Source organism: Dryobates pubescens, chromosome 7 (assembly GCF_014839835.1).
Source record: "Dryobates pubescens isolate bDryPub1 chromosome 7, bDryPub1.pri, whole genome shotgun sequence".
NCBI lineage: Eukaryota > Metazoa > Chordata > Aves > Piciformes > Picidae > Dryobates > Dryobates pubescens.
In genome coordinates this window covers 39,177,416-39,203,151 of record NC_071618.1, presented here as the reverse complement: position 1 = coordinate 39,203,151, position 25,736 = coordinate 39,177,416, and the positions used below count along the sequence as shown (strand labels likewise).

General features: G+C 43.9%; 1 protein-coding gene across 3 annotated transcripts in view; it reads right to left on the bottom strand.

Moving 5' to 3' along the window:
- Positions 1 to 1,878: 1,878 nt before the first annotated feature.
- Positions 1,879 to 25,736, bottom strand: part of NAA16 (N-alpha-acetyltransferase 16, NatA auxiliary subunit) — an 81,835-nt gene continuing 57,977 nt past the window's right edge. For 2 of the 3 annotated variants that reach the window (XM_054163087.1, XM_009907580.2), the window contains 11 exons: positions 13,653 to 13,725; positions 12,603 to 12,772; positions 12,079 to 12,231; positions 10,733 to 10,861; positions 9,939 to 10,152; positions 7,960 to 8,153; positions 6,945 to 7,053; positions 5,803 to 5,901; positions 5,101 to 5,244; positions 3,419 to 3,516; positions 1,879 to 2,279 (listed from right to left, as the gene is read on the bottom strand). In XM_054163087.1, coding sequence (XP_054019062.1) covers positions 2,079 to 2,279; positions 3,419 to 3,516; positions 5,101 to 5,244; positions 5,803 to 5,901; positions 6,945 to 7,053; positions 7,960 to 8,153; positions 9,939 to 10,152; positions 10,733 to 10,861; positions 12,079 to 12,231; positions 12,603 to 12,772; positions 13,653 to 13,725 — 1,584 coding nt within the window. In that variant the 3' untranslated portion in view covers positions 1,879 to 2,078. Of the gene's footprint in view, positions 2,280 to 3,418; positions 3,517 to 5,100; positions 5,245 to 5,802; positions 5,902 to 6,944; positions 7,054 to 7,959; positions 8,154 to 9,938; positions 10,153 to 10,732; positions 10,862 to 12,078; positions 12,232 to 12,602; positions 12,773 to 13,652; positions 13,726 to 25,736 lie in introns of those variants that run through there. The other variant, XM_054163088.1, reaches the window with a different exon arrangement.

Here is a 25,736-nt window from a genome sequence, read left to right as displayed (position 1 = left end):
TCCCTTAGCAGCACATTCCAATGGGCAATCACTCTCTCTGTGTAGAACTGCTTCCTAACATCCAGCCTAAACCTCCCCTGGTGCAGTTTGAGACTGTGTCCTCTTGTTCTGGTGCTGGTTGCCTGGGAGAAGAGACCAATCTCCACCTGGCTGCAACCTCCCTTCAGGGAGTTGTAGACAGCAAGAAGGTCACCCATGAGTCTCTTCCTCTCCAGGCTAAGCAACCCCAGCTCCCTCAGTCTCTCCTCATAGAGCTTGTGTTCCAAACCCCTCACCAACTTTGTTGCCCTTCTCTGGACTCGTTCCAGCAAGTCAACATCCTTCCTAAACTGAGGGGCCCAGAATGATGCAATTGAATGGGAAACCACTGATGGGTTGAGGTTTGATGTCCACAAACAGGCAAAGAACTCCAAACCAAAAGCAAGTGTGTACAAAATAATTTATTACAGCATAACATATGTTGGCAATATTTTACAGTGAGTTTTCCACTCAACAACTTGGAATCTAAACAGATGACACACAAAGGAGAATTTTCATTAGAACAGTTTATTTGCCTTAATAAAATCCCCTCCCTCATGAACTTACATTTGCCTTGGAGGGGCTAGTTAATCTTACTGTAAATATTTACATTGCAGTGAAATAAAAACAAACTTGAGATTGAATGATTCCATTGCAGTTCCAGAAAATGGATTTCCTGTACAAGCCACAGTATAGTTATGTTGTGATAGTAGTTCTTATAGGATGTAAAGCTGTCATATGTAGCCATTTTTGTCCAGCAATACTATACTTTAAATAGGTATATTAGAGTCAGGCTTCCCTTTTGATGCCTTGGATATTTTAGAGTTAATGCACCAGAATACAAAGTAAGAAAAAGGTTCATTATGATTTGTAGTCAGACTCTTTGTGCTCCCTTAAAGGTAAAACCTACCCCTCAAATACTATTTGCTTTGCAGCACCTGAAGCAATAGTATTTAGGCATGAGAAGTACTGGAGCGTTGACCTTAAGTGGACAACTAAGACTTTTAATGGAGGCAATACAGTGAACTTACCAATTATTTTGTTTCATCATGTAGAGAAGGAACTGTATTCCCCATTGCTGTACCTTCTGCATTTGCCCAGAATTGGAGCAGCTTGTTCAACTTAAGTGCCAACAGATGGGGAGAAACCAGAAGGAAAGAGGAGGAAGGGGGAGATGGAACAAGCCAGACAGACAACAGTATAAAACTCCTCTTGTTTTCACAGGGAATTGCTTCAGGACACTCAAAAGAGAATGTCAAACTGACCATAAACTTAAGGAAACAACAGCTCTGGAACACAAGGTAGATTAGTTTTCCAAAAGCCTCCTTTTTTTAGTAAGTTTTTCTTGGTTGGTTTTTGGTTTGTTGTGGTGGTTTATTTACCTGGGTTTTTTTTTTCCTTACATAAACCTAATCTTCATATCCATCACCACTGGTTCCATATAAGACACACACCTCTGACAAAAACATGCAAACCCTCTACGCTTCCAAGTGTCACTGTGCTCCAAAAGAAACCAAAAGTGACCAAAAACAGAACTAAGAAAGAAAGGAAAAAACCCAAACCAAAACACCCAGGGGGGGAAAAAAAACCCATAAACCTAAAGAACAGTAAACAACAAAGAGGGCAATCCAAGCAGCAGTTCAGCCTTAACCTGCTAAAACAACTCTCAAACAATAATTAACAAGATATGATCACATTTCTCTGCATATGTAATGAGACATGTCAAAGCAGTCTTTAAAACCTGTAATTTGGGGGGGGCTGATGTAGTAATAAAAGACTTAAAACTGTACAAGTATAAACAGGAAAATGCTGATTGAGGATAATGTTCACATAAATATTGGCAGTTTTTTGGTTGGGGGGGGGAAAAAATAACTAATAGCATACTCCATTTCATATAACTATCCAAATAATTTGTTTTTATACCTGTTAAAGATACTAAAATACAACCTGGAAAAGGAACCCTGATCTGTATCCAGCCAGCACGTTAATGAGAGTCAGAGTTTTGTGTGCATGTAGGTATACACACACACACACAGACAGAGGGGCTTGCACACCCTGCTTCAGATTTCATTGGACAGGAAATCATGGTTAAGGGCTGTATGATTGACAGATGCAATGCTGCTGTCGTCCTCATTGGTGGCAGGCATAAAGGCAGATGTAAAAGGAAACAGTTTATGACAGGCTGCTTGATATTCTTCACATTGAGTGTGGCAGCTTCCGAAACTGCCATCAAGCAGCGCTTCAAAAACCTTTGTTAGTGTCTGCAGAAAGAAACAAACAGAAAAATCAGTCAGTGGGAATTAATAGAATAGAATTTTAATAGAATAAACCAGGTTGGAAGAGACCTTCAAGATCATCGTGTCCAACCCATCAACCAATCCAACACCGCCTAAACAACTAACCCATAGCACCAAGCACCCCATCAAGTCTCCTCCTGAACACCTCCAGTGATGGTGACTCCACCACCTCCCTAGGCAGCCCACTCCAATGGGCAATCACTCTCTGTATAGAACTTCTTCCTAACCCCCTGCCTAAACCTCCCCTGGCACAGCCAGAGACTGTGTCCTCTTGTTCTGGTGCTGGCTGCCTGGGAGAAGAGACCAACATCCGCCTGTCTATAACCTCCCTTCAAGTAGTTATAAAGAGCAATAAGGTCACCCCTTAGTCTCCTCTTCTCCAGGCTAAGCAACCCCAGCTCCCTCAGCCTCTCCTCACAGGGCTGTGCTCCGAACCCCTCACCAGCTCTGTTGCCCTTCTCTGGACACCTTCCAGCAATTCAACATCTTTCCTAAACTGAGGGGCCCAGAACTGGACACAGGACTCGAGGTGTGGCCTAACCAGTGCAGTGTACAGGGGCAGAATGACCTCCCTGCTCCTGCTGGCCACACTGTTCCTAATGCAGGCCAGGATGCCATTGGCCCTCTTGGCTGCCTGGGCACACTGCAGGCTCATGTTCAGCCTACCATCAACCAGCACCCCCAGGTCCCTCTCTGCCTGGCCGCTCTCCAGCCACTCTGACCCCAGCCTGTAGCACTGCATGGGGTTGTTGTGGCCAATGTGCAGAACCTGGCACTTGGATGTGTCCAATCTCATGCCCTTGGACTCTGCCCATCTGCCCAGCCTTGTCGAGATCCCTCTGCAGAGCCTCTCTACCCTCCAGCAGATCACAACTGATTTATTACTAGAGAGATGAACTGATCAACAACACTCATCTGAGCAAATGCAGACTCTTTGTGGTATTCAGATATGTTACAGTTATTTGGGTGGAAAAAATGAATGCTGTTCTTTCAAATACTCCTCATTTATCATGATATATGTGAAGCATGCATATTGTCCTGCAGTTCACTCTGCATTACTTAAGAACCCACAGAGTATTTTGCCTTCAAAATACAGTATTTACCTTCACATTTTTGTCTCTCATGTTTTTATCCAATCTAGTAGCAACAGCAATTGCTTTTTCTTGTCTTGATTTGTCCAGGAAATACATCATTTTTGCACCTTATTGGAAGAAAGATCACAACATTTAGGTAATAACACTCCTTCACAGTATCACAGCATCACCAAGGTTGGAAGAGACCTCAAAGATCATCAAGTCCAACCTGTCACCACAGACCTCCTGACTAGACCATGGCACCAAGTGCCACGTCCAGTCCCCTCTTGAACTGCTCCAGGGATGGTGACCCCACCACATTCCTGGGCAGCACATTCCAATGGGCAATCACTCTTTCTGGGAAGAACTTCTTCCTAACATCCAGCCTAAACCTCCCCTGGTGCAGCTTGAGACTGTGTCCTCTTCTTCTGGTGCTGGTTGCCTGGGAGAACAGACCAACCCCCACCTGGCTACAACCTCCCTTCAGGTAGTTGTAGACAGCAAGAAGGTCACCCCTGAGCCTCCTCTTCTCCTGGCTAAGCAACCCCAGCTCCCTCAGCCTTTCCTCATAGGACTTCTGCTCCAAAATAGTTTAAGATTCTGCTTATCATTCTTTTACTAGCAATCATTTTAAGCCAAAACACCACTCACTTGTACATAGTCTAAATTTAGACTGACTCTCTGACTTAAATGTAAAGGTGTGAAAGACTTAACCTTCTCAAACTTGTATTAAAGATGACAGTTCATCTGTACTGTAGGTTAATCAAGCACCTCAAACCTGTTTTGCCATAGACAGAAAACTTGACACATCTGTGAAGACCTAAAGCTATCCAGGTCATGCCTAGGGGTTAAGTTCACTCCTGATTTCGCTTTAGAAGCGTACTCCCACATTTGTTCCCACTGCTTGTAAATTGATGCACTGCTTGATCACACTAATCAAGCCAAGGGGCTTTTTACACACCTCCACTGAATGTGAACAGACTTGCCTTCTTCAAAGGGGTCCTGGACATCTTGCTAGCATGGGTGCCACAACTGTCAATGATTTAGCCTAGGTTCTTATCAGAGATACTAGACAGTGTGAAGCCAGGTTTGGAAGTACAACAACCTGAGCCTGTACAATCACTGTGGCAGAATGACTACTGTTTTCTGTAACAAAGGAGGACCCACCAAGTGGAACTTGGAAAACATCCAGTTAGATGCCCAACAATTCCAAGAGTGGAAGAACACATCTGCAACAATCAGGAACCACATTCTCATTGGTGACCACAAAGCAGAAAAGTGGAAGTTTAACAGGTCTGACATGGTTATTTGTCTTGATGCTGTTGCTACATGACAAAGCTGTGAGTAGGAACAGAGACATTCCAGCTGATAAGAGAGAAAAGAACTGCTGGATAGATTTGGAGTTTGTTTTTGTGGGGTTTTATTGTACTTTTCTAATCTTCTCAGATTAGAAAGCTTCAAGGGGAAGGATGTCAGTGCTTCCTTACTTGAGTATCTGTAGGTTTGATCACAAATTTTGGAGCCAAGAAGCAGGTTCTTTATGCATCTACTAAGAGAAGTCAATGTGGTAAAATAAGGCAGGAAAAACCTTCATCTGAACAGGTTCATTTCTGACTCAGGGGAATTTATGCATGAATTATGGCTTGCAGATGAAGACTCTGGATTTGAATAAACTGCTCCCTTTTCAAAAGCATTATAGAGTTAAAACAAACCTGATAGCTGGTGCTGAATGGAGGTAGCATTGTGTTTGAGAAATTCTTCATTAAAACTTTCCAAGTTTTTATTAACAAAGATCTTCTGCATTTCTTGAGTTAGGACCTTGCTCACAATTTCTGGGAGGTTACTGTGGTCAGATACTAGAAGGTGGAAGATAAGAGGGAGAGAAACAAGAGAAACCCCATTTAACACAGCTGTAGAAAACCACATGGAACTATTAAAAAGAATCACTAAATACATTTCCATTTTTAATATCTGGCCACAGAGAAATAAAAACTGCAGTTCAAAACAGATCAACACAAGCATTAGCAATGCATTTATAGATGAAGCATTCATGAAGGGCACTGCTATGTAAACTTTCTGCTACAAGTTCACAAAGCACACTTGGCTTTAGTCAGAATCTTCCTCCCACATCTGCCACTTGTTTTATTTACAACTTAAGAATGTCAAGGATCTTGGGAAGACCTACTTCTCTGGGAAATCCAGCCAAAAAGAGTTATTTGGGCCACCTGGTGGATTAACAGAAGGAGGAGTATAATATAACATATACACAGTCCCCTGCCTAGCACAACCTGTGTCTTCAAGTCAGTTTGTATCTCAAGATTATCTCTGCATTACAACAACATGCAGTTATGTCCTTGCACAATAGAAAGGCTCCTGTATCTGTATACATACACTCATAGCTCCTACACACATACCAGCTTTCGAGAACTTAATCAAGCATTCATGTAGCCACGGGTTATTACTGTTGATAGCAAAAGCTCTCTTGACAGACTGTAACATTAACAGAAACTTTCCTGTGGGAAGGAGAGAAACAAAAACATACCAAGATTAAGAACACAGAACTTTTTTTTTTCCCCTCTTGGTATCAACTACTGTTTTCTTTAGTAAATCCAGTAGGAACATTAAAAACATCAATGGCTACAGAGAATTTAAAAGGAGCTTTATTTTTCCCATCCAAATTGCTCAGTGAAACAGAAATGCCTGTTGCTTGAACTGTGGCAACACTAAACAGATGATGCTACTATCACAGTATCACCAAGGTTGGAAGAGACCTCAAAGATCACCAAGTCTAACCTGTCGCCACAGACCTCATGACTAGACCATGGCACCAAGTGCCACGTCCAATCCCCTCCTGAACGCCTCCAGGGATGGGGACTCCACCACCTCCCTGGGTAGCACATTCCAATGGCAAACAACTCTCTGCGAAGAACTTTCTCCTCACCTCGAGCCTAAACCTCCCCTGGTGCAGCTTGAGACTGTGTCTTCTTGTTCTGGTGCTGGTTGCCTGAGAGAAGAGACCACCCCCCTCCTGGCTACAATCCCCCTTCAGGTAGTTGTAGAGAGTAATGAGGTCTGCCCTGAGCCTCCTCTTCTCCAGGCTAAACAATGTCAGCTCCCTCAGCCTCTCCTCATAGGGCTTGTGCTCAAGGCCTCTCACCAGCCTTATTGCCTTTCTTTGGACACATTCAAGTGTCTCGATGTTCTTAAACTGAGGGGGCCCAGAACTGGACACAGGACTCAAGGTGTGGCCTAACCAGTGCTGAGTACAGGGGCACAATGACTTCCCTGCTCCTGTTGGCCACACTACTCCTGATCCAGGCCAGGATGCCATTGGGTTTGGTTTTTCCCTTACATAAAGATCATACTACAAATACCTTTCTACAGCATTCATAAGTGTATACTACAACTTGCTTTGCTCTTGATTAAAGGATACTTAAACAAAAGTACTATTTCCCCTATGGATACAGTGCAAATGATTTGAGACCACACTCAAACAACACAGGCTGCAGAGAAAGGATAAAACTGTGTGAAGAACAAAAATGATGCAGTACTTTACCTTTTCTAAAGTATATTTCAAATGCTAATAAATGTGTTTCTATCTCATCTCCAATAAGATTCTTAAGCGGCGTGAGGAACTTAATGGCTTCTTCTAATGGATTCTCTACCTGTTTTAATAAAATCACAGTGAAATTTAAAGCTTAAAATCAATGTCAAATGAAACCACCAAGAACATTTTTTTTTCTGGTTCAGGACATTTAAATATAAATCAGTGCCCAAAGGTGTACTGAAGCAGATGAGTATTTTTATTTGAGCAGCAAGATCAGAATAGGATAAACCAGGTTGGACGTGATGATCTCGTCCAACCTATCAACCAATCCAACCCACCTAATCAACTAGACCATGGCACCAAGCACCTCATCAAGTCTCCTCCTGAACACCTCCAACGATGGTGACTCCACCACCTCCCTGGGCAGCACATTCCAATGACCAATCACTCTCTCTGTATAGAACTTCTTCCTAACACCCAGCCTAAACCTCCCCTGACACAGCCTGAGGCTGTCTCCTCTTGTTCTGGTGCTGTTTAACCAGGTTGGAAAAGACTTTTGAGATCATAGAGTCCAACCTATCACCCAACACCATCTAATCAACTAAACCATGGCACCAAGTGCCTCATCCAGTCTCTTCCTAAACACTTCCAGTGATGGTGTCTCCACCACCTCCCTGAGCAGCCCATTCCAAAGGCCACTCTTTCTGTGAAGAACTTTCGCCTCACTTCGAGCCTAAACCTCCCGTGGCACAGCTTGAGACTGTGTCCTCTTGTTCTGATGCTGGTTGCCTGGGAGAAGAGACCAACCCCCACCTGGCTACAACCTCCTTTCAGGGAGTTGTGGAGAGAAATAAGATCTCCCCTGAGCCTCCTCCCCTCCAGGCTAAGCAACCCCAGCTCCCTCAGCCTCTCCTCAGAGGGCTTGTGTTCCAACCCCCTCCCCAGCTTTGTTGCCCTTCTCTGGACTCATGTTATAAGCTTTTATTGGTTATCACACAAATTGATCACGAAAGTCCATGCTAACCCTTTCCAGTTTTTCAGGAACTAGCTCTTCCCTGGGTCCACTAGTTTCCTCCTCCTCTTCATCCCGCTTTTTCTTTTGATTCTTCTGTTGTCGCTCTCTTTCTGCATGTTTTCTTTCCTCTTCAAGTTTTGCTTTCTTCTGCGCTCTTCTTTGCTTGCTAAGCATTTTCTTCAGTTCTTTGGCAGACAGATTTTCTGCAGATAAAGATAATCAGGTAACTGAAGATTAACAAGAGCACTTAGAATAGAATAAACCAGGTTGGAAGAGACCTTCAAGATCGTCGCATCCAACCCATCATCCAACACCACCTGATCAACTAAACCATGGCACCAAGTGCCCCATCCAGTCTCTTCTTAAACACCTCCACTGATGGTGACTCCACCACCTCCCTGGGCAGCACAGTCTAATGGCCAATCACTCTTTCCATGAAGAACTTGTCTTACCCTGTAGACAAGCCTACTGAATCCTACAGGCATAGCAGGCAAATGAAACAACACAACTTCAACTCTTTCCCACCTTAGTTTCTCTAACACAACTGCTATCAAGATTCTCTGTCACACAGCAGCCTTAATTCAGAACCAAACTGAAGAGAAAATAGACACAAGTTGACCTATGCTGTGGAATGTGCCTCAACATGTACTTCACTAATAAAAGGCAGATATGGAAACATTTATTATACACCTCTGAATGAAAGGCAAGATTGTACTGGCAATAGTAAGTGGCATTTTTGGTTTAGTTCCCCCCCCCCCCCATCAAATATTCTTCCCCTTGCAAAGAGTTAGGCAATCATTTCCCCCTCTTTAGTCAACAGCCACTGAAGTGTTGACAGTAGCTGCAACTCTGCAGGAGGAACAGCAACAACTATTTATCTTCAAAGAAAAACAAAATACAAACAAAATCACAGCTTGTCATTGTACCCTTGGCTTTCCAAACCAGATGCCACTGTTTCCTAAGAAAGTCTGCTTTCTACTTAGCACTGGATACAAATTCTTTCCTACATGTGCTGATTTTGCTAATACACACTTCAGCATGGATTCTTTGGTGTGATGGTTTGGCCCACCAGCATTAACAAACTGCCACATTTGGTCCTGAAGTGATGTGAAAAATGATCCATTGTAATGCAGTGTTATCTAGTACTACTGGGTAATAGAATGAATAGGATAGAGTAAGCCAGGTTGGAAGAGACCTTTGAGATCATCGTGTCCAACACTATCTAATCAACTAAACCATGCAACCAAGCACCCCATCCAGTCTCTTCCTAAACACCTCCAGTGATGGCGACTCCACCACCTCCCTGGGCAGCACATTCCAATGGCCAATCACTCCCTCCATGAAGAATTTCTTCCTAACATCCAGCCTAAAACATGCTAGATCAAAATTAAGTTCTTACAATCTTGACTGCTTTCCCACAAAAATCTATCATTTGATAAATTATCGCTGAAAGGTCATTTATCTTTTGTTTAAATTAATAAATGGCTGGACCAAGTTTGACTTTTCCTCTTAATGTTCAGGCAACCAGCACCAGAACAAGAGGACACAGTCTCAAGATGCACCAGGGGAAGCTTAGGCTTGAGGTGAGGAGAAAGTTCTTCACAGAAAGAGTGATTGGCCATCGGAATGTGCTGCCCTGGAGGCGTTCAAGAGGGGATTGGACGTGGCACTTGAAGCCATGGTTTAGTTAGTCATGAAGTGTTGGGTGATAGGTTGGACTTCATCTCTGAGGTCTTTTCCAACCTTATTGTTTCTTTTCTGAAGTGCCAGTCCTCCCCAAGTACTCAATCTGTAAGCTAGGTTCATTCATGTACTGATTTTACAACAGGATAAGAGAGCAAAGTAAGAAACCTGCAGCCTGTTATCTATGACCGCTACTCAAACATTCACTGGAAAGAAGGAAAACTTACATTACAACTCATACCACTTAGCCTAATAAGCTTTTCCATGTGTCATATACACACAAGCCTCCATTATGGTGTAGATACCTGAATTAACTTCTTGTTCTTTGCTTTCATTGGCAAGAGGATTATCGTGGAGCTTCAAGTAGATTTCAATTGCTGATCGAGCAGCCTTGAAGTAGAAGGCATGTTTCCTGAGCACATCTTCTAACCTCAGAAGGTCTACATAGGCACGAAGAGTCATCTTTCTCATGCAGTATGTGTGGAAGTCAAACTGATCATCTGTTATCTCAAAAAAATGCTTCAAGAAGAAGGAAAAAAACACAACAAGAACAAAACAAGTAAACAAAAAGCACCTCAAACCCCACAGCTTTTTTGCACTCCCTTTGCTTAGGCTATTTTTAATGAGATGGAGGGGAATAAAATTGCAAGTGATATTGTTTACAGGCAACACTTAACAGGCAGAAAAATATCCTGGTAACATTTGCTGTCCAAAAGAGCCTGTCAAGCACAGAGGAAATTCACCCAGAAGAACTTGATTTTGTTACCAAAAACTACAATGTGATTGCTCAAAAGCTCAGGCACTCATTGAAAGCCAAGTGAAATGTGATTGCTTTAATGAAAAGAACTGGCAAAAGGGAACATAAAGTTAAATGTACAAATAGTTGCACAGTTAAGAGAGACAGTGTTGTACATTAACTTCAAATAATTGCTTTTCACATAACAGCTAGGAATGGCATCTTATTACAACAAACCATCAGGTATTAACCTGTTCATAAAAATCATTATGCAAGAAACTGATGCTGATTACATCAGCAAATACCTTTACCAGTGCATGAGAAATACCAAGATAGATATTGACAGTGTTTGCCCCTACTCACCCTTTCCACTTCGTGGCACTTTTTCAAGGCATCACCATACTTCCCCAGTCTTTGATAAGCTGCAGCACACTCAGTCTGGAACCACATACACTGCATCTCATTGAGGTTCTCCATAGCAGAAGTCCCTTCCTGAAAGAAGCATCATTATCACTTTTTGCCATCATAATTTACCAGCTGCTTCTTTCAGCTATGGCTTGGTTCAGGTATGTAGTGGGAAGCGATAAATTCTCCAACTACTTGGATTACAGTAGAAAAATAGGTATAACCTTTCAATGACTGAAAATAATACTTGGTATCTTATGCTCCCCAAGAAAAAGCCATAGATATTGAAATTATTTTTAACATCTATAAACATAATTTAAGAAGGACATTGATACTCTTGAATGTGTCCAGAAAAGGGCAACAAGGCTGGGGAGAAGCCTTGAGTGTAAGCCCTATGAGGAGAGGCTGAGGGTGCTGGGGTTGTTTAGCCTGGAGAAGAGAAGGCTCAGAGGAGACCTTATTGCTGTCTACAACTACCTGAAGGGAGGCTGTAGCCAGGAGGAGGGTGATCTCTTTGCCCAGGCAACCAGCACCAGAACAAGAGGACACAGTCTCAAGCTGTGCCAGGGGAAGTTTAGGCTCAAGGTGAGGAGAAAGTTCTTCAGAGAGAGTTGTTAGCTGTTGGAATGGGCTGCCCAGGGAGGTGGTGGAGTCACCATCCCTGGAGATGTTCAAGAGGGGACTGGACATGGCACTTGGTGCCATGGCTTAGTAGTCATGAGGTGTTGGGTGACAGGTTGGACTTGATGATCTTTGAGGTCTTCTCCAACCTCATTGATTCTATGACTATCTGAACAAGATTAACTCAGGCTAGTACACATGTTCTTACTTCAACATCTTGGAGGCAAAAGCCAACACTTAGGCAAAATTTAAGAGTTTAGCAAATAATTTGTGTTTTTTTCCCCCATCAAGTAAATTGCACCTATTAGTCTAAAAATTCACCAAAACCATTCTATGAGTCTATATAGTTATTTACCTCTACAAAAAGTATCTTACAAAGGGACACTAATAAAAGATACTTTGAAAAGTCTGGTTGAAAGTTACCAACTGGCAGAGGGAAACAAAAGCTCTCTTCAACTGGATGTTAGGAAGAAATTCTCCACAGAGAGAGTGATTGCCCATTGGAATGTGCTGCTCAGGGAGGTGGTGGAGTCACCATCATTGGAGGTGTTTAGGAGGAGACTTGCTGGGGTGCTTGGTTGCATGGTTTAGTTGATTAGATGGTGTTGGATGATACACTGGGACATGATCTTGAAGGTCTCTCCCAACCTGGTTTATTCTATTCATGGAAGCAATATACTTACTCTTGTGAATTTAGAGCACATCTCCTCAGCATCCTTCACCATGTTTGCTCGCAGCATATACTTAGCACACTTAGAATTGATAAACCTGTCTGCAGTATCCAAAGACTGTGCTTCATCCATCCATTTGGCAGCTTCCTTGAGGTTACCTACGTGCTGTCAGGCAGAAATGAAACAGTTAACTTGCTGTATAAGCCTGGTAGCGAAACTCCTGAAATCTATATATAGTTACTGGTATTTCTACCTCAGAAATAACAAAGGGCAGTATTATTTGCTTGCTCCCCTCCTGCCCCCAGATTTTTTCAGAATGACAATTTACTCCATTGTGACTTGCTTCACAAAACCTAAACAAAAGGCTTTTCATTTTCTCCCTGATAGAGCTGTGCCCACATAGAAACCTGCATGAAAACCTATGCCTGCAACCACTGCTGACTGAAATACTATCCACAAACTCACACCAGCAGTTTGATGGGCTGTGTTTTGGGCTTTTGAATTCAAGCATGTACATGTCTACAATAATTTCTTACCTTGTAAATTTTTGCTTTTAAATAGAAGAGTTCTATTAACGTTGGAGTGCTTGCAATTGCAGCATTAATGTACTCCAAGGCCAAAGAACACTGGCCAAGTTTGTCAAAGTGCTGTGCCAGGAAATACTGAACCCAAAGCAGTGTCGTTGGGGGCTCCTTCTCTCCATTTTCTGCAACAAAAATGGAGAATGTTACAGCAACCAGTGAGGCTGAAGGCTGCAGTTGAAAAACAAACAAACAAGACAAGCTTGGCAAATTCAGCAAACATTTCCTGTAATGCATTCATTTACTAGGAGGCATGACAACTACTTTCTTGCAAAAAAATATCAGCACTTCAACAGTTCTTGATAATGGCCATAAACAGTGTTACTAATAGAATACTTGGCTGCAGTGTGTCCAGGCAGCCAAGAGGGCCAATGGCATCCTGGCCTGCATCAGGAACAGGGTGGCCAGCAGGAGCAGGGAGGTCATTCTGCCCCTGTACGCCGCACTGGTTAGGCCACACCTTGAGTCCTGTGTCCAGTTCTGGGCCCCTCAGTTTAGGAAGGATGTTGAGTTGCTGAAATGTGTCCAGAGAAGGGCAACAAAGTTGGTGAGGGGTTTGGAACACAAGCCCTATGAGGAGAGGCTGAGGGAGCTGGGGTTGTTTAGCCTGGAGGAGACTCAGGGGTGACCTTATTGCTCTCTACAACTACCTGGAGGGAGGTTGTAGCCAGGTGGGGGTTGGTCTCTTCTCCCAGGCAGCCAGCACCAGAACAAGAGGACACAGTCTCAAGCTGTGCCAGGGGAGGTTTAGGCTGGATATCAGGAAGAAGTTCTATACAGAGAGAGTGATTGCCCATTGGAATGGGCTGCCCGAGGAGGTGGTGGAGTCACCATCATTGGAGGTGTTCAGGAGGAGACTTGATAGGGTGCTTGGTGCCATGGGTTAGTTGATTAGGTGGTGCTGGATTAGTTGATAGGTTGGACATGATGATCTTGAAGGTCTCTTCCAACCTGGTTTATTCTATTCTATTCTAATGACCATGTAATAAGACCAAAGAAACTTACCACATGTACTAAAAAGGTCACAAGTTTTCAAAGAGGTTTCATAACCAGTAACAAGTTCTTGGATTGTGGAAACCTGTACATTAAAAAAAAGGGGGGGAGGGGAAATAAAGTTATGCTTTACTACCATGTTGCCATAAATTAATGCCCTGAAAACACCCACTTGGGCAAAATTAGACAAACTGCACTAAAACAGTCACTTCATGTGGTAAAACCCCTGCACGTATCCTCGTGCAGTTTACTTCACCTTTCACCAGTTACAGCAGGGAAACAGGTGTAATCTTGGCAGCTTACAGCAGAACACAATCAAGTACATTTGATAAGTATCCTTTATGCTGTATTTTGCCATTTCTTTTTCCTAATGCTGTTTAGGTTTTATAGTGTCCAAACTGAGCCAGCTGAAGAAAGGTGCTTTGGAAAAGATTCGGCACTAACTTCCCACAGCAATGAAAAGACATCTGTGGTTTTCTAGCAGGCCAGAATGCAGAGATGTATTTATTTCTCTTGTTAAAATGATATAATTGCCTTCCAGTATCTGAAGGGGGCCTACAAGAAGGCTGGGGAAGGACTTCTCAGGATCTCAGGTAGTGAGAGAACTAGGGGGAATGGAATGAAGCTGGAGGTGGGGAGATTCAGGCTGGAGGTGAGGAGGAAGTTCTTCACCATGGGAGTGGTGAAGGCCTGGAATGGGTTGTCCAGGGAGGGGGTTGAGGCCCCATCCCTGGAGGTGTTTAAGAGCAGGCTGGATGAGGCTCTGGCCAGCCTGATCTAGTGTGGGGTGTCCCCGCCCATGGCAGGGGGGTTGGAACTAGGTGATCCTTGTGGTCCCTTCCAACCCTGACTGATTGTATGATTCTATGAAGATGGCCTGCATCTTTTTACATAAATACATATAAATTGACTGTTTTAAGCTAATGCTTTCTGAAATCAGACCTTGTAAACATGACCCCAACTTCACCCATACTGTTTTGAACTCACACTATAGGAGTCAGACATTTAGAATACACACAGAGGTTAGTATCTGTGAATTTCATGACAAGGAATGATTCCAACACCAGGCCCATGGCTTACAAGTGCCACATGGTATTTCTAAGCATTTTATGACCTGTTTTATAGCTGCTGCCAACATGAGCATGCTATATCCAACATGCCTGCTATATCCAGCAAGTAACTAGTGTCTTAAAGAAAGATGACCAATTATGAATAAATAAATAGGATCACACTGAAGAGACTTCAAAAATACCTAAGCAACATTCACCAATTACATAAAACCTGTAGATGGTAAAAACCTCATTAGTTAGAAGAAGGTGATGCCTCATTAAAGTTGGTTGCAAAAGTCAAATAAAACATGGGAAAACAATGCAGAGAGCACAAAATTTTAAAAAGCAGAACTTGATGAAGCATAAATCCACTTAAAGATAGGCTGTGAGAGAGAAGGGAACAAACTTTCCAGAAGCCCAGGTGGTCAAGAGGGCCAATGGCATCCTGGCCTGCATCAGGAATAGTGTGGCCAGCAGGAGCAGGGAGGTCATTCTGCCCCTGTACACTGCACTGGTTAGGCCACACCTTGAGTCCTGTGTCCAGTTCTGGGCCCCTCAGTTTAGGAAGGAGGTTGACTTGCTGGAACGTGTCCAGAGAAGGGCAACAAAGTTGGTGGGGGCTTGGAGCACAAGCCCTATGAGGAGAGGCTGAGGGAGCTGGGGTTGCTTAGCCTGGAGAAGAGGAGGCTCAGGGGCGACCTCATTGCTCTCTACAACTACTTGAAGGGAGGCTGTAAACAGGCAGAGGATGGTCTCTTCTCCCAAGCATCCAGCACCAGAACAAGAGGACACAGTCTCAAGCTGTGTCAGGGGAGGTTTAGGCTGGGTGTTAGGAAGAAATTCTTCCTAGAGAGAGTGATTGGCCATTGGAATGGGCTGCCCAGGGAGGTGGTGGAATCACCATCACTGGAGGTGTTTAGGAGCAGACTTGATGGGGTGCTTGGTTGCATGATTTAGTTGATTAGATGGTGTTGGATGATAGGTTGGACGTGATTATCTTGAAGGTCTCTCCCAACCTGGTTTATTCTTCTGTTAAACTTGGAGGATACTACGTTTTGTAACTTAATTCAGCACAAAAGGCATTTTCCTTCAAAGAAAGCAGAGTAGGTGACACATCCAAGTCATACAGAGTCAGAGATAATGTCTCAGAAGTGTAGCAAAACATATGAACACATTCTGGAATGCTCTGAGTAAATCTCATAACAAATGGCTTCTGGTAGCAAAATCTCATCAAATCTAACATTAGTAGACTTCAAATAACTACAAAGTGCTAAAGGAATGTAAAGAAGTGACACCCAAACAGACAACTGCAAACAAAGGTAGCTGTCCTCTGGCCCCAGACATCTAATTACTACAAGAAACTGTCAACAGATCCAGAATTTCAGGATTGAGAGCTTTCAAGAATCTCAGACTCTCTGAAATGAGTTAAATGCTGGAGTAATTACCTTGTTCAGGCAGCAGGCTTGCAGTGTATGTGTGCAAGAGAGTAAGTGCCATCTTCTTGCTGCTTTTTACAACACACTTGAAGTTGTTTTCATCTGGCTCTTAGTAAATTCAAATTCCTTTGAGACCAAACAGCTTTACTAGACTGCAACTGAACTGTGTGTACAGTAAGAAAGACCTTTTCCTCTCTTTAATAAACACTCATACCCACTAGAAAAATAGGTTTTTGCACTACTGCACATTTGTAACATAGCTCCATGGCTGGACAAAAACTATGCTTACTGGCCAAAGAAAAGGTGCCACTGTCTCCAAACCATACCAAAGCCTTGTTTCTGCTTTGAGTCAGTGATAGTGCCTGTATCAAGGGTTACAACCTATTGAGTCATGGCTTCACCTCAGCATCCAGTTGCTGAATTACTAGTCCCATTATCAGGGGGAACTGGACAGTGAACAGACCTAGGTTACTAGATTACTAAAAGTATTTCTTCCTAGCAGAAGGGCCTTCTTCAATCAACTTACAGCAACTGTGAAACCAAATCCTCTGATCAGAGGTGATGAGAGAATAAAACGAGACCATGTTTTGAAAGATGCCAGCTTCTTACCTGCAGAACTCTGCAATGGTTTTTGGCTTCTACAGTCCAAAAACCCACACTAGGATGGTCTTTTTGAAAACTACTTTGAACAACACTCTTGGAAGCAAGTATTCAGTGAAAGCAATGTCTACAAAAATAACACAAATCAAGTACTTAGGTTATTGAAGCTATCCTTGATGCAAATGCCAGTGTAACTGTTTCTCATGAGTACTCAGACTCTTGCTAGTAACTGGGGGGGTAGGGGAAATCCAGGTTGATGTGCTGCTGAAAGGAACCAAATTATCTGGAAATAAGAACCCTAATTTCTGTGCCCATATTAACTGCAAGTTTCATTGAAAAAACATCTCTCTCTTGGATTTGCTACCATCTATAATCTGTATTCTAGAGTCACTATTGCCACCTTAAAGACAATAATGTTTTAACTATTTCTAAACACTACAACATTCACCACAAAGACAAGTTTCACCACTTCTAAACAGCAAGCTGAGGTATCTAGAAACACAAAGACACTGACCATGAGTTCATTTCAGATGTTATTATTCAATGAAAACAACAGAAACCTCACTTACTCCCTTGCCATGAATGTGAAAAAAGCACACAAAAGCAAAGGCTGAGGGAGCTGGGATTGTTGAGCCTGGAGAAGGAGGCTCAGGGGAGACCTTATTGCTGTGCACAGCTCCCTGAAGGGAGGTTGTAGCCAGGTGGGGGTTGGTCTCTTCTCCAGGCTACTGACCAATAGATACAGATTTGATGGTTACTTCAAGTAAAGAACATTTATGTTACCACAGAAGAATCATAGGTAAATGGCCAAAATACTTCACAAAGATGTGCTCTCCTATGTGCTTTCACAAAGATTTAACTGTTACAGAATTCCTATCTACACTACTAAAACACAGGCAAGGGTTACACTCTCTTGCCTTGAATAACTTCAGCAGTGACAGAGATACAGAACAGTGGGGAGGAATAAAGAGACAGTAGACAAGAAGGAAATTACATGCTGCTTGGCACAAATACATGCAGTGACACTTAAGTCACTAATGGCCTATCATCATTCATCAAATGGATCACTTCCAGGAATTAAGACAGAGCAGAAGACTGACACTTTAAAAAGCCACTTTGTTTCCTTATGGAATACCTAATAATCATACATACCAGAAGCTAAATACTTGCATGCTGATTGTGTGTTTGTGTGGGTGGGATTTTCTTTTTCCCAGGCCTGAATGTTTTGTAAACTATTCAGATATCTTAATGACAGTAATATTTTATAGAATAGAATTAACTAGGTTGGAAAAGACCTTTGAGATCAAGTCCAACCTATCATCCAACACTATCTAACCAACTAAACCATGGCACCAAGCACCCCATCCAGTCTCTTCCTAAACACCTCCACTGATGGTGACTCCACCACCTCCCTGGGCAGCCCATTCCAATGGCCAATCACTCCCTCTATGAAGAATTTCTTCCTCACCTCCAGCCTAAACCTCCCCTGGCACAGCTCGAGACTGTGTCTTCTTGCTCTGGTGCTGGTTGCCTGGGTGAAGAGACCAACCCCCACCTGGCTACAAGCTCTCTTCAGGTAGTTGTAGGCAGCAATAAGGTCTCCTTTGACCTATTTTGGCACAAGTATCAGGTATATCCTACATGGGCACTACCTTCACATAGAAGCAGTTGTTATATGGAACATTACCTTTCTAAACTTAAGTTCTCAGACAACTTTAAAGACAACTTAAGCCCCTTCTGAGAAAGATAGGTTGCTGCCAAACTTTTCCCTCTTCTTCAAAATAAGAGAGTCATTTCACAGAAACACCTTCTCTTATACTGATAAAGCATTTCTACTGTTTTAGCAAAGATGGCCCTGCGAGAAAACAGCAGGTTTCATGAACTTGCTCATCATCATTGGGTGAAGATCCTCTGTGCTGGAAATGAAATAGGATGTTCCAAATTTTCACAGTATCACTAAGGTTGGAAGAGACCTCAAAGATCATCAAGTCCAACCTGTCACCACAGACCTCATGACTAGGCCATGGCACCAAGTGCCACGTCCAATCCACTCTTGAACACCTCCAGGGACGGTGACTCCACCACCTCCCTGGGCAGCACATTCCAATGACAAACTACTCTTTCAGTGAAGAACTTTCTCCTCACCTCGAGCCTAAACCTCCCCTGGTGCAGCTTGAGACTGTGTCCCCTTGTTCTGGTGCTGGTTGCCTGGGAGAAGAGACCAACCCCTTCCTGGCTACAACCACCTTTCAGGTAGCTGTAGAGAGCAATTTGTTCTCCCCTGAGCCTCCTCTTCTCTAGGCTAAACAACCCCAGCTCCCTCAGCCTCTCCTCACAGGGCTGTGCTCAGGCCTCTCCCCAGCCTTGTTGTCCTTCTCTGGACATGTTCAAGTGTCTCAATGTCCTTCTTAAACTGAGGGGCCCAGAACTGAACACAGGACTCGAGGTGTGGCCTAACCGATGCAGAGTACAGGGGCACAATGACTTCCCTGCTCCTGCTGGCGACACTATTCCTAATGCAGGCCAGGATGCCGTTGACCACCTTGGCCAGCTGGGCACACTGCTGGCTGTAAATCAGCACCCCCAGGTCCCTCTCTGTTTGGGAGCTCTCCAGCCACTCCGACTCCAGCCTGTAGCTCTGCATGGGGTTGCTGTGGCCAAAGTGCATTATAGACAGAAGTTCTCAATTCTGGAATCTTACAATTTGACTCAGATGTCAGGCAGCTGATTTTCTTAGAATTCAAACTGTCAACACAAATGGTCTTCACCACTGGGAAGCTTAATTTCTGAGCCAGTTCTGAAGGTCTCAACTGGAAGAGGGACTGCAAACACCAACCTGCACAGGCAGTATTTCAGCATGTTGCATTTCAAGGTGGAAGGATGCATAAATGAAAAGAGCATGTGTTTGTGCCCTTCAAAAAAGGCTCTCCTATTTGTCCTTGAAGCCTGGAACTGAACCACCTCTCTCCTTAAATAAAGAATTCTCCACAGTAGTCTATTTCCTGATAAAAACTTGGATTCTTTCAGGTAACATGCATGGTGCTGACAACAGTGGCCCTGAAGGTCACAAAGGGATCCCTAGAGCACCATGAGATTTGCCAACAAACATCTCTTAATCAGATGAGTACTTCCTTGAAAACAGCAACTCCTAAAGGCACAAAAATTCCACTTTTAATAGCAAAGTATGTCTCAAAGCTGATCAATCAATTCCATTGCTTCCATCTCAAAGTACAGTTGAATTTTTACGGTGTTCCCCACCAAGAGTACTTGAAGTAGTGGTACTTAAACTAAGCTTTCCAGTTCCCTAGTAAGAACAGCATTCTTAACTCAGGAGAATGGGGCATAGTTGCATATAATAATAAACCAGGTTGGAAGAGACCTCCAAGATCGTGTCCAACCCATCAACCAATCCAACCCACCTAAACAACTAACCCATGGCACCAAGCACCCCATCAAGTCTCCTCCTGAACACCTCCAATGATGATGACTCCACCACCTCCCCATGCAGCCCATTCCAATGGGCAATCACTCTCTCTGTATAGAACTTCTTCCTAACCTGCAGCCTAAACCTCCCCTGGTGCAGCTTGAGACTGTGTCCTCTTGTTCTGGTACTGGCTGCCTGGGAGAAGAGACCAACCTCTGCCTGTCCACAACCCCCCTTCAGGTAGTTGTAGAGAGCAAGAAGGTCACCCCTGAGTCTCCTCCTCTCAAGGCTAAGCAACCCCAGCTCCCTCAGCCTCTTCTCATAGGGCTTGTGCTCCAAACCCCTCACCAACACTGTTGCCCTTCTCTGGACTCGTTCCAGCAAGTCAAAATTCTTCCTAAACTGAGGGGCCCAGAACTGGACACAGGACTCAAGGTGTGGCCTAACCAGTGCAGTGTACAGGGGCAGAATGACCTCCCTGCTCCTGCTGGCCACACTGTTCCTGATGCAGGCCAGGATGCCATTGGCCCTCTTGGCTGCCTGGGCACGCTGCAGGCTCATGTTCAGCCTACCGTCGACCAGCACCCCCAGGTCCCTCTCTGCCTGGCTGTTCTCCAGCCACTCTGACCCCAGCCTGTAGCTCTGCATGGGGTTGCTGTGGCCAATGTGCAGAACCCGGCACTTGGATGTGTTCAGTCTCATGCCGTTGGACTCTGCCCATCTGCCCAGCCTGTCGAGGTCCCTCTGCAGAGCCTCTCTACCCTCCAGCAGATCAACTCCTGCCCCCAGCTTGGTGTCGTCAGCAAATTTACTGATGATGGACTCAATGCCCTCATCCAGACCATCAATAAAGATGTTAAAGAGCATGGGGCCCAGTATTGATCCCTGGGGCACACCACTAGTGACTGGCTGCCAGCTGGATGTGGCACCATTCACCACCACTCTCTGGGCTCAGCCTCCAGCCAGTTCCTAACCCAATGCAGTGTGCTCCCATCCAAGCCATCCAGCACAGCAGAAGATACCCACTAAAGTTGGTAAGAAACCTCTGCACAAAAAGCTGAAAGCATAGCTGTACTTCTCAAAATGATCTAGAAATACTTTGCAAATTCTTTTGCAAGAGGAAATTGCCATTGTACATCATCAAAACAGTCACCATCTAGGTAAAAATGGGATACCTGAAGACTGAATGACAAATTAAGCCTTTCAACAGCAGCCCTGGCAAAGTGTTTCCCTTAGGCCAGAGGAAAACCATGCTGACATCAGCAGATAAAGTCCTTGTGGCCAAATTATTCAAAGTATCTTTCCCATGACAGGAAGGAGTACCCAGTACATACCCTGAAGCAATACTCTAAATGCCTCATGGGGAATGGGGAAGCAACAACAAAAACAGTCTATAAAAGTACTACATCAATACTTGAAGTCTTTGCTATGATGAGATGTTATCTAAGAGAGAGATAAGCAGGTGCTTACAAAGTGCAGAAGTGGTATCAATGGGCCCTAGAAACATTAATTTACTTGGCACTGTGATCATAAGGACAGAAAAACACCCCAGAGAGCAGTCACTGGCAAAAAGTTCTGCTGAAAGCTTTTGATGACATTTTCAACAGGGCTTATGGCTGGTCTGCAGCACCCAATAACAGTACCAAACCATCCCCTGAGTTGTCTTCATGATCAGGCCATTTCTGAGACAGCAGCAGTTATTCATACATGCACACAAAGCCAGCCAACACAGAGCTGAAACCCAAGAAGCTAAACCCAGCAAAGCACAACCAGGAACACTACGAAGAGCTTCTCTTCTGATGCTATGCTCTCCACACCATTCCAACCAGAACCTTCTTCACAAACAGCTTAGCACTAAAATCTGCTCTGATACAGTGATGGCACAAGCAAAAACATCCCCCCAAACACTATTTCTTGAATATTTCTGTTCCAGAAGTCCCTCTGCTCAAAGAGGCACACTCAAAGTCTCTGTGAAAAGGGTTACTTGACTACTTGTGATGGATGAGGCAGACACACAACTTGACAAGTAACTTGTTTCTTTTTCCCCAGGTTGGAAGGCACCCTCAAAGGTCATCTTGTCCAACCCCCCTACAGTGAGCAGAGACACTTCCAATTAGATCAGGCTGCCCAGGACCACATCAAGTCTGATCTTGAATGTCTTCCAGGACAGGGCCTCAACCACATCCCTAGGCAACCTGTTGCAGCGTTTCACCACTTTAAATGTAAAGAACTTCCTCTTTAGGTCCAACCTAAATCTACCCAGCTACAGTTTAAAACCATTGGCCTCATTCTATTGCTATAATTCTAACCAGTCCTTCCCCAGCCTTCCTGCAGGTTCCCTTCAGATACTGAAATGTAGTTATGAAGTCTCCCTGGAGCCTTCCCTCCTCCAGGCTGAAGAGCCCCAGTTCTCTGTCTTAATAGGAGAGGTGCTCCTGTCCTCTGACCATCTTTGTGGCCCTCCTCTGGACACAGTTCAGCAGGTCTGTCTCTCCTGTATTGGGAGCCCCAGAGCCAGACAGCACTCCGAGTACATCTCAATTTGGCCATCAAGCCATTGACCACTACATTTTGTATGCAATCATTCAACCAATTCCTTATCCACTGAACCAATCCATGTCTCCAGTTTAAAAAGAAAGATGCTGTGGGAGACTGTATCAAAGGCTTCACAGAAGTCCAGATACATGACATCTCCTGGTCTTCCCTTGTCCACTGATGCAGTTATACTACTGTAGAATGCCAGCAGGTTAGTCAGGTAGGACTTGCCCTTGGTGAAGCCATGGCTGGTTGTCTCAGAATCACTTCCCTGACCTTCACATGCTTTAGTATAGCTTCTAAGAACCACCACCCTGCTCTCTAGGAACCTAGAGACACTGTACAGGATGGCAAAGCTGCAATCTAAAGTTCCCATTTTTTTACAAAAGCAGGGACTTAAATATGAACTTTCAAGCCTGGAAGACATTGATGGATGATTGCAGAGGCATACTTCTGATGCTCTGTCGTATCAAGCACGCCCTGTCACATGATTAACAGTACTTCAATCCACTGACTGTACCTTTCTGGATGGAAACACAGATGGGAAGGAAGTTTAAAATGAAGAATCATAGAATCAATAAGGTTGGAAAACACCTCAGAGATCATCAAGTCCAAGCTGTCACCCAACACCTCATGACTACTAAACCATGGCACCAAGTGTCACATCCAATGCCCTCTTGAACACCTCCAGGGATGGCAACTCCACCTCCCTGGGCAGCACATTTCAACAGCTAACAACTTTCTCTGTGAAGAACTTTCTCATCACCTTGAGCCTAAACATCCCCTGGTGCGGTTTGAAACTGCATCCTCTTGTTCTGGTGCTGATTGCCTGGAAAAAGAGACCAACCCCCTCCTGGCTACAACCTCCCTTCAGATAGCAGCTGCTAATAAACTCAAAAATACAAAAAGTTCATGAATTCAATTAACCACATCAGGGAAAAAAAGGCAGGGGGGGAAAAAGAGAAGCTACTCATTACCAAAAGAAAAGTTTTACTACAGCCTAATTAAGACAAAGAGTGTCTTCATCTATAGCCAAGAGGTGACTGGCATTAATTGAGATCTGCTTTTTATTGAGGCAGCAGAGAAAAGAGCAGGCCAAACAAGCCAGCTGGCACACTTGCACTGCACAAAAGGTCTGAGTTCCAGCTCCTCCAGTGTATTTACACATCAAGGCATATATAGGTAGCCACATAAAGAAGTTCCACTTCCTATGGCTTACCACAAAATTAACTGAAAGAATATCAAGGATCACAACATTTGTAAGCGTAAATAGGTCACAGAATAACCAAAACACCTCTTTAGTAAGACTCACTGTTTCATTTTGTCTTTAAGGCAATATTCCTGCATTAAAAAGCATCCCTTCCAGATACTTTGAAACAGAAGACACTGACACTCAGATTTATCAGTGTAAGAAGGAACATGTGTAGGGTATGCAAAGGACTGAGTATTTGGTTTTATTCAGGGCAGCTATATACTAGCTTACCTGCAACAACTTCCTTTATCTCACTTGAAAGTTTCTTCTCTAAAGCCTATATAGTTCATACAGATTAAGCTCCTCCATGAGGTGTAAGGCACAGAACAAGCCCAGAGACTATTTAAGTATGTTGTGAAAGGTTGTTTAGTCTTATACAGAGAATTTCCACTACTTATATTTTTCAGTACATGGCTAGCATCTGATTGCAATAAAAATCACTATCAATTACAAGTGTTATCATCTTATGCCATGAAAGTAGTAAGAGGAACACATGACAAGCAGCATTCTACTGAGCACAGGTCTGTGACACACCCAGACACCAGGTTTGTTTCTGTAAAAAGCTTTACTGTTTTGCATAGTAAAAGAATAGCAAAGTGTTGCTTTGAAACTTAACAGCATTCAGATGTAGGTGCATCTCTGCTCTTACACTTACTCAACTCAGCCATCAATACTCCCTCTTGCTTGCCCAAGGAAAGCACTGTTAAATGTGTGCATACATTCCTGCATACACAAGGCAAGACATAAATCTGTTGCTTGCAGGAAAACACACATCTAAAGGAACATTCATAATCATTTTAAATGGGCCTAAAGTAGAGGCAGCTGCCAAAAGTAAAGATCAGTGAGATTTCACTTAGCTCTGTTCTTTGATTTAATTAGACATGAAGCTGCACAGAATCTTGCACCCCCCTTTCATGGTCCTGTAGCATCATTGTTAGGCCCTAGAATCATAGAATCAATAAGGTTGGAAGAGACCTCAAAGATCATCGAGTCCAACCTGTCACCCAAGACCTCATGACTACTGAACCATGGCACCAAGTGCCACGTCCAATCCCCTCTTGAACACCTCCAGGGATAGTGACTCCACTTGAACATTTGTCATTGTGTGCTGGTGAAGCAGACAAGCCCCAGGAATCCCACCTAAAAGCTACCAGCTTTTAAGAACTGACTAGCCACAAAGCATTCTGCAGTACCATATCCAAAACAAAACACAAAACTTTGGGAATCATTGAGAGCAAACCATGTCTTCCAGAACAGTGTAACTGCATTGCATTAAGCTTGTATGTAATCTGGAAACACTTGACTATGTATACACCATCAAATCCCACTGATTCAGCATCTCAAGATAATGCTAACTAGCCATGTAAGTGAAGCTTGCTGTTCCTGTCCCCACTGCTACTAGCACTGATAACAGACACTCCTGAAAACACAGAATCACCAGGGCTGGAAGAGACCTCAAAGATCATCAAGTCCAACCTGACACCACAGACCACAAGACTAAACCATGGCACCAAGTGCCACAACCAATCCCCTCTTGAATGCCTCCAGGGATGGTGACTCCACCACCTCCCTGGGCAGCACATTCCAATGGTGAACGACTCTCTCTGTGAAGAACTTTCTCCTCACCTCCAGCCTAAACTTCCCCTGGCACAGCTTGGGACTGTGTCCTCTTGTTCTGGTGCTGGCTGCCTGGGAGAGGAGACCAACCCCTTCCTGGCTACAACCTCCCTTCAGGTAGTTGTAGAGAGCAGTAAGGTCTCCCCTGAGACCTGGTTCTGAAGACAGACATACTTGAAACCC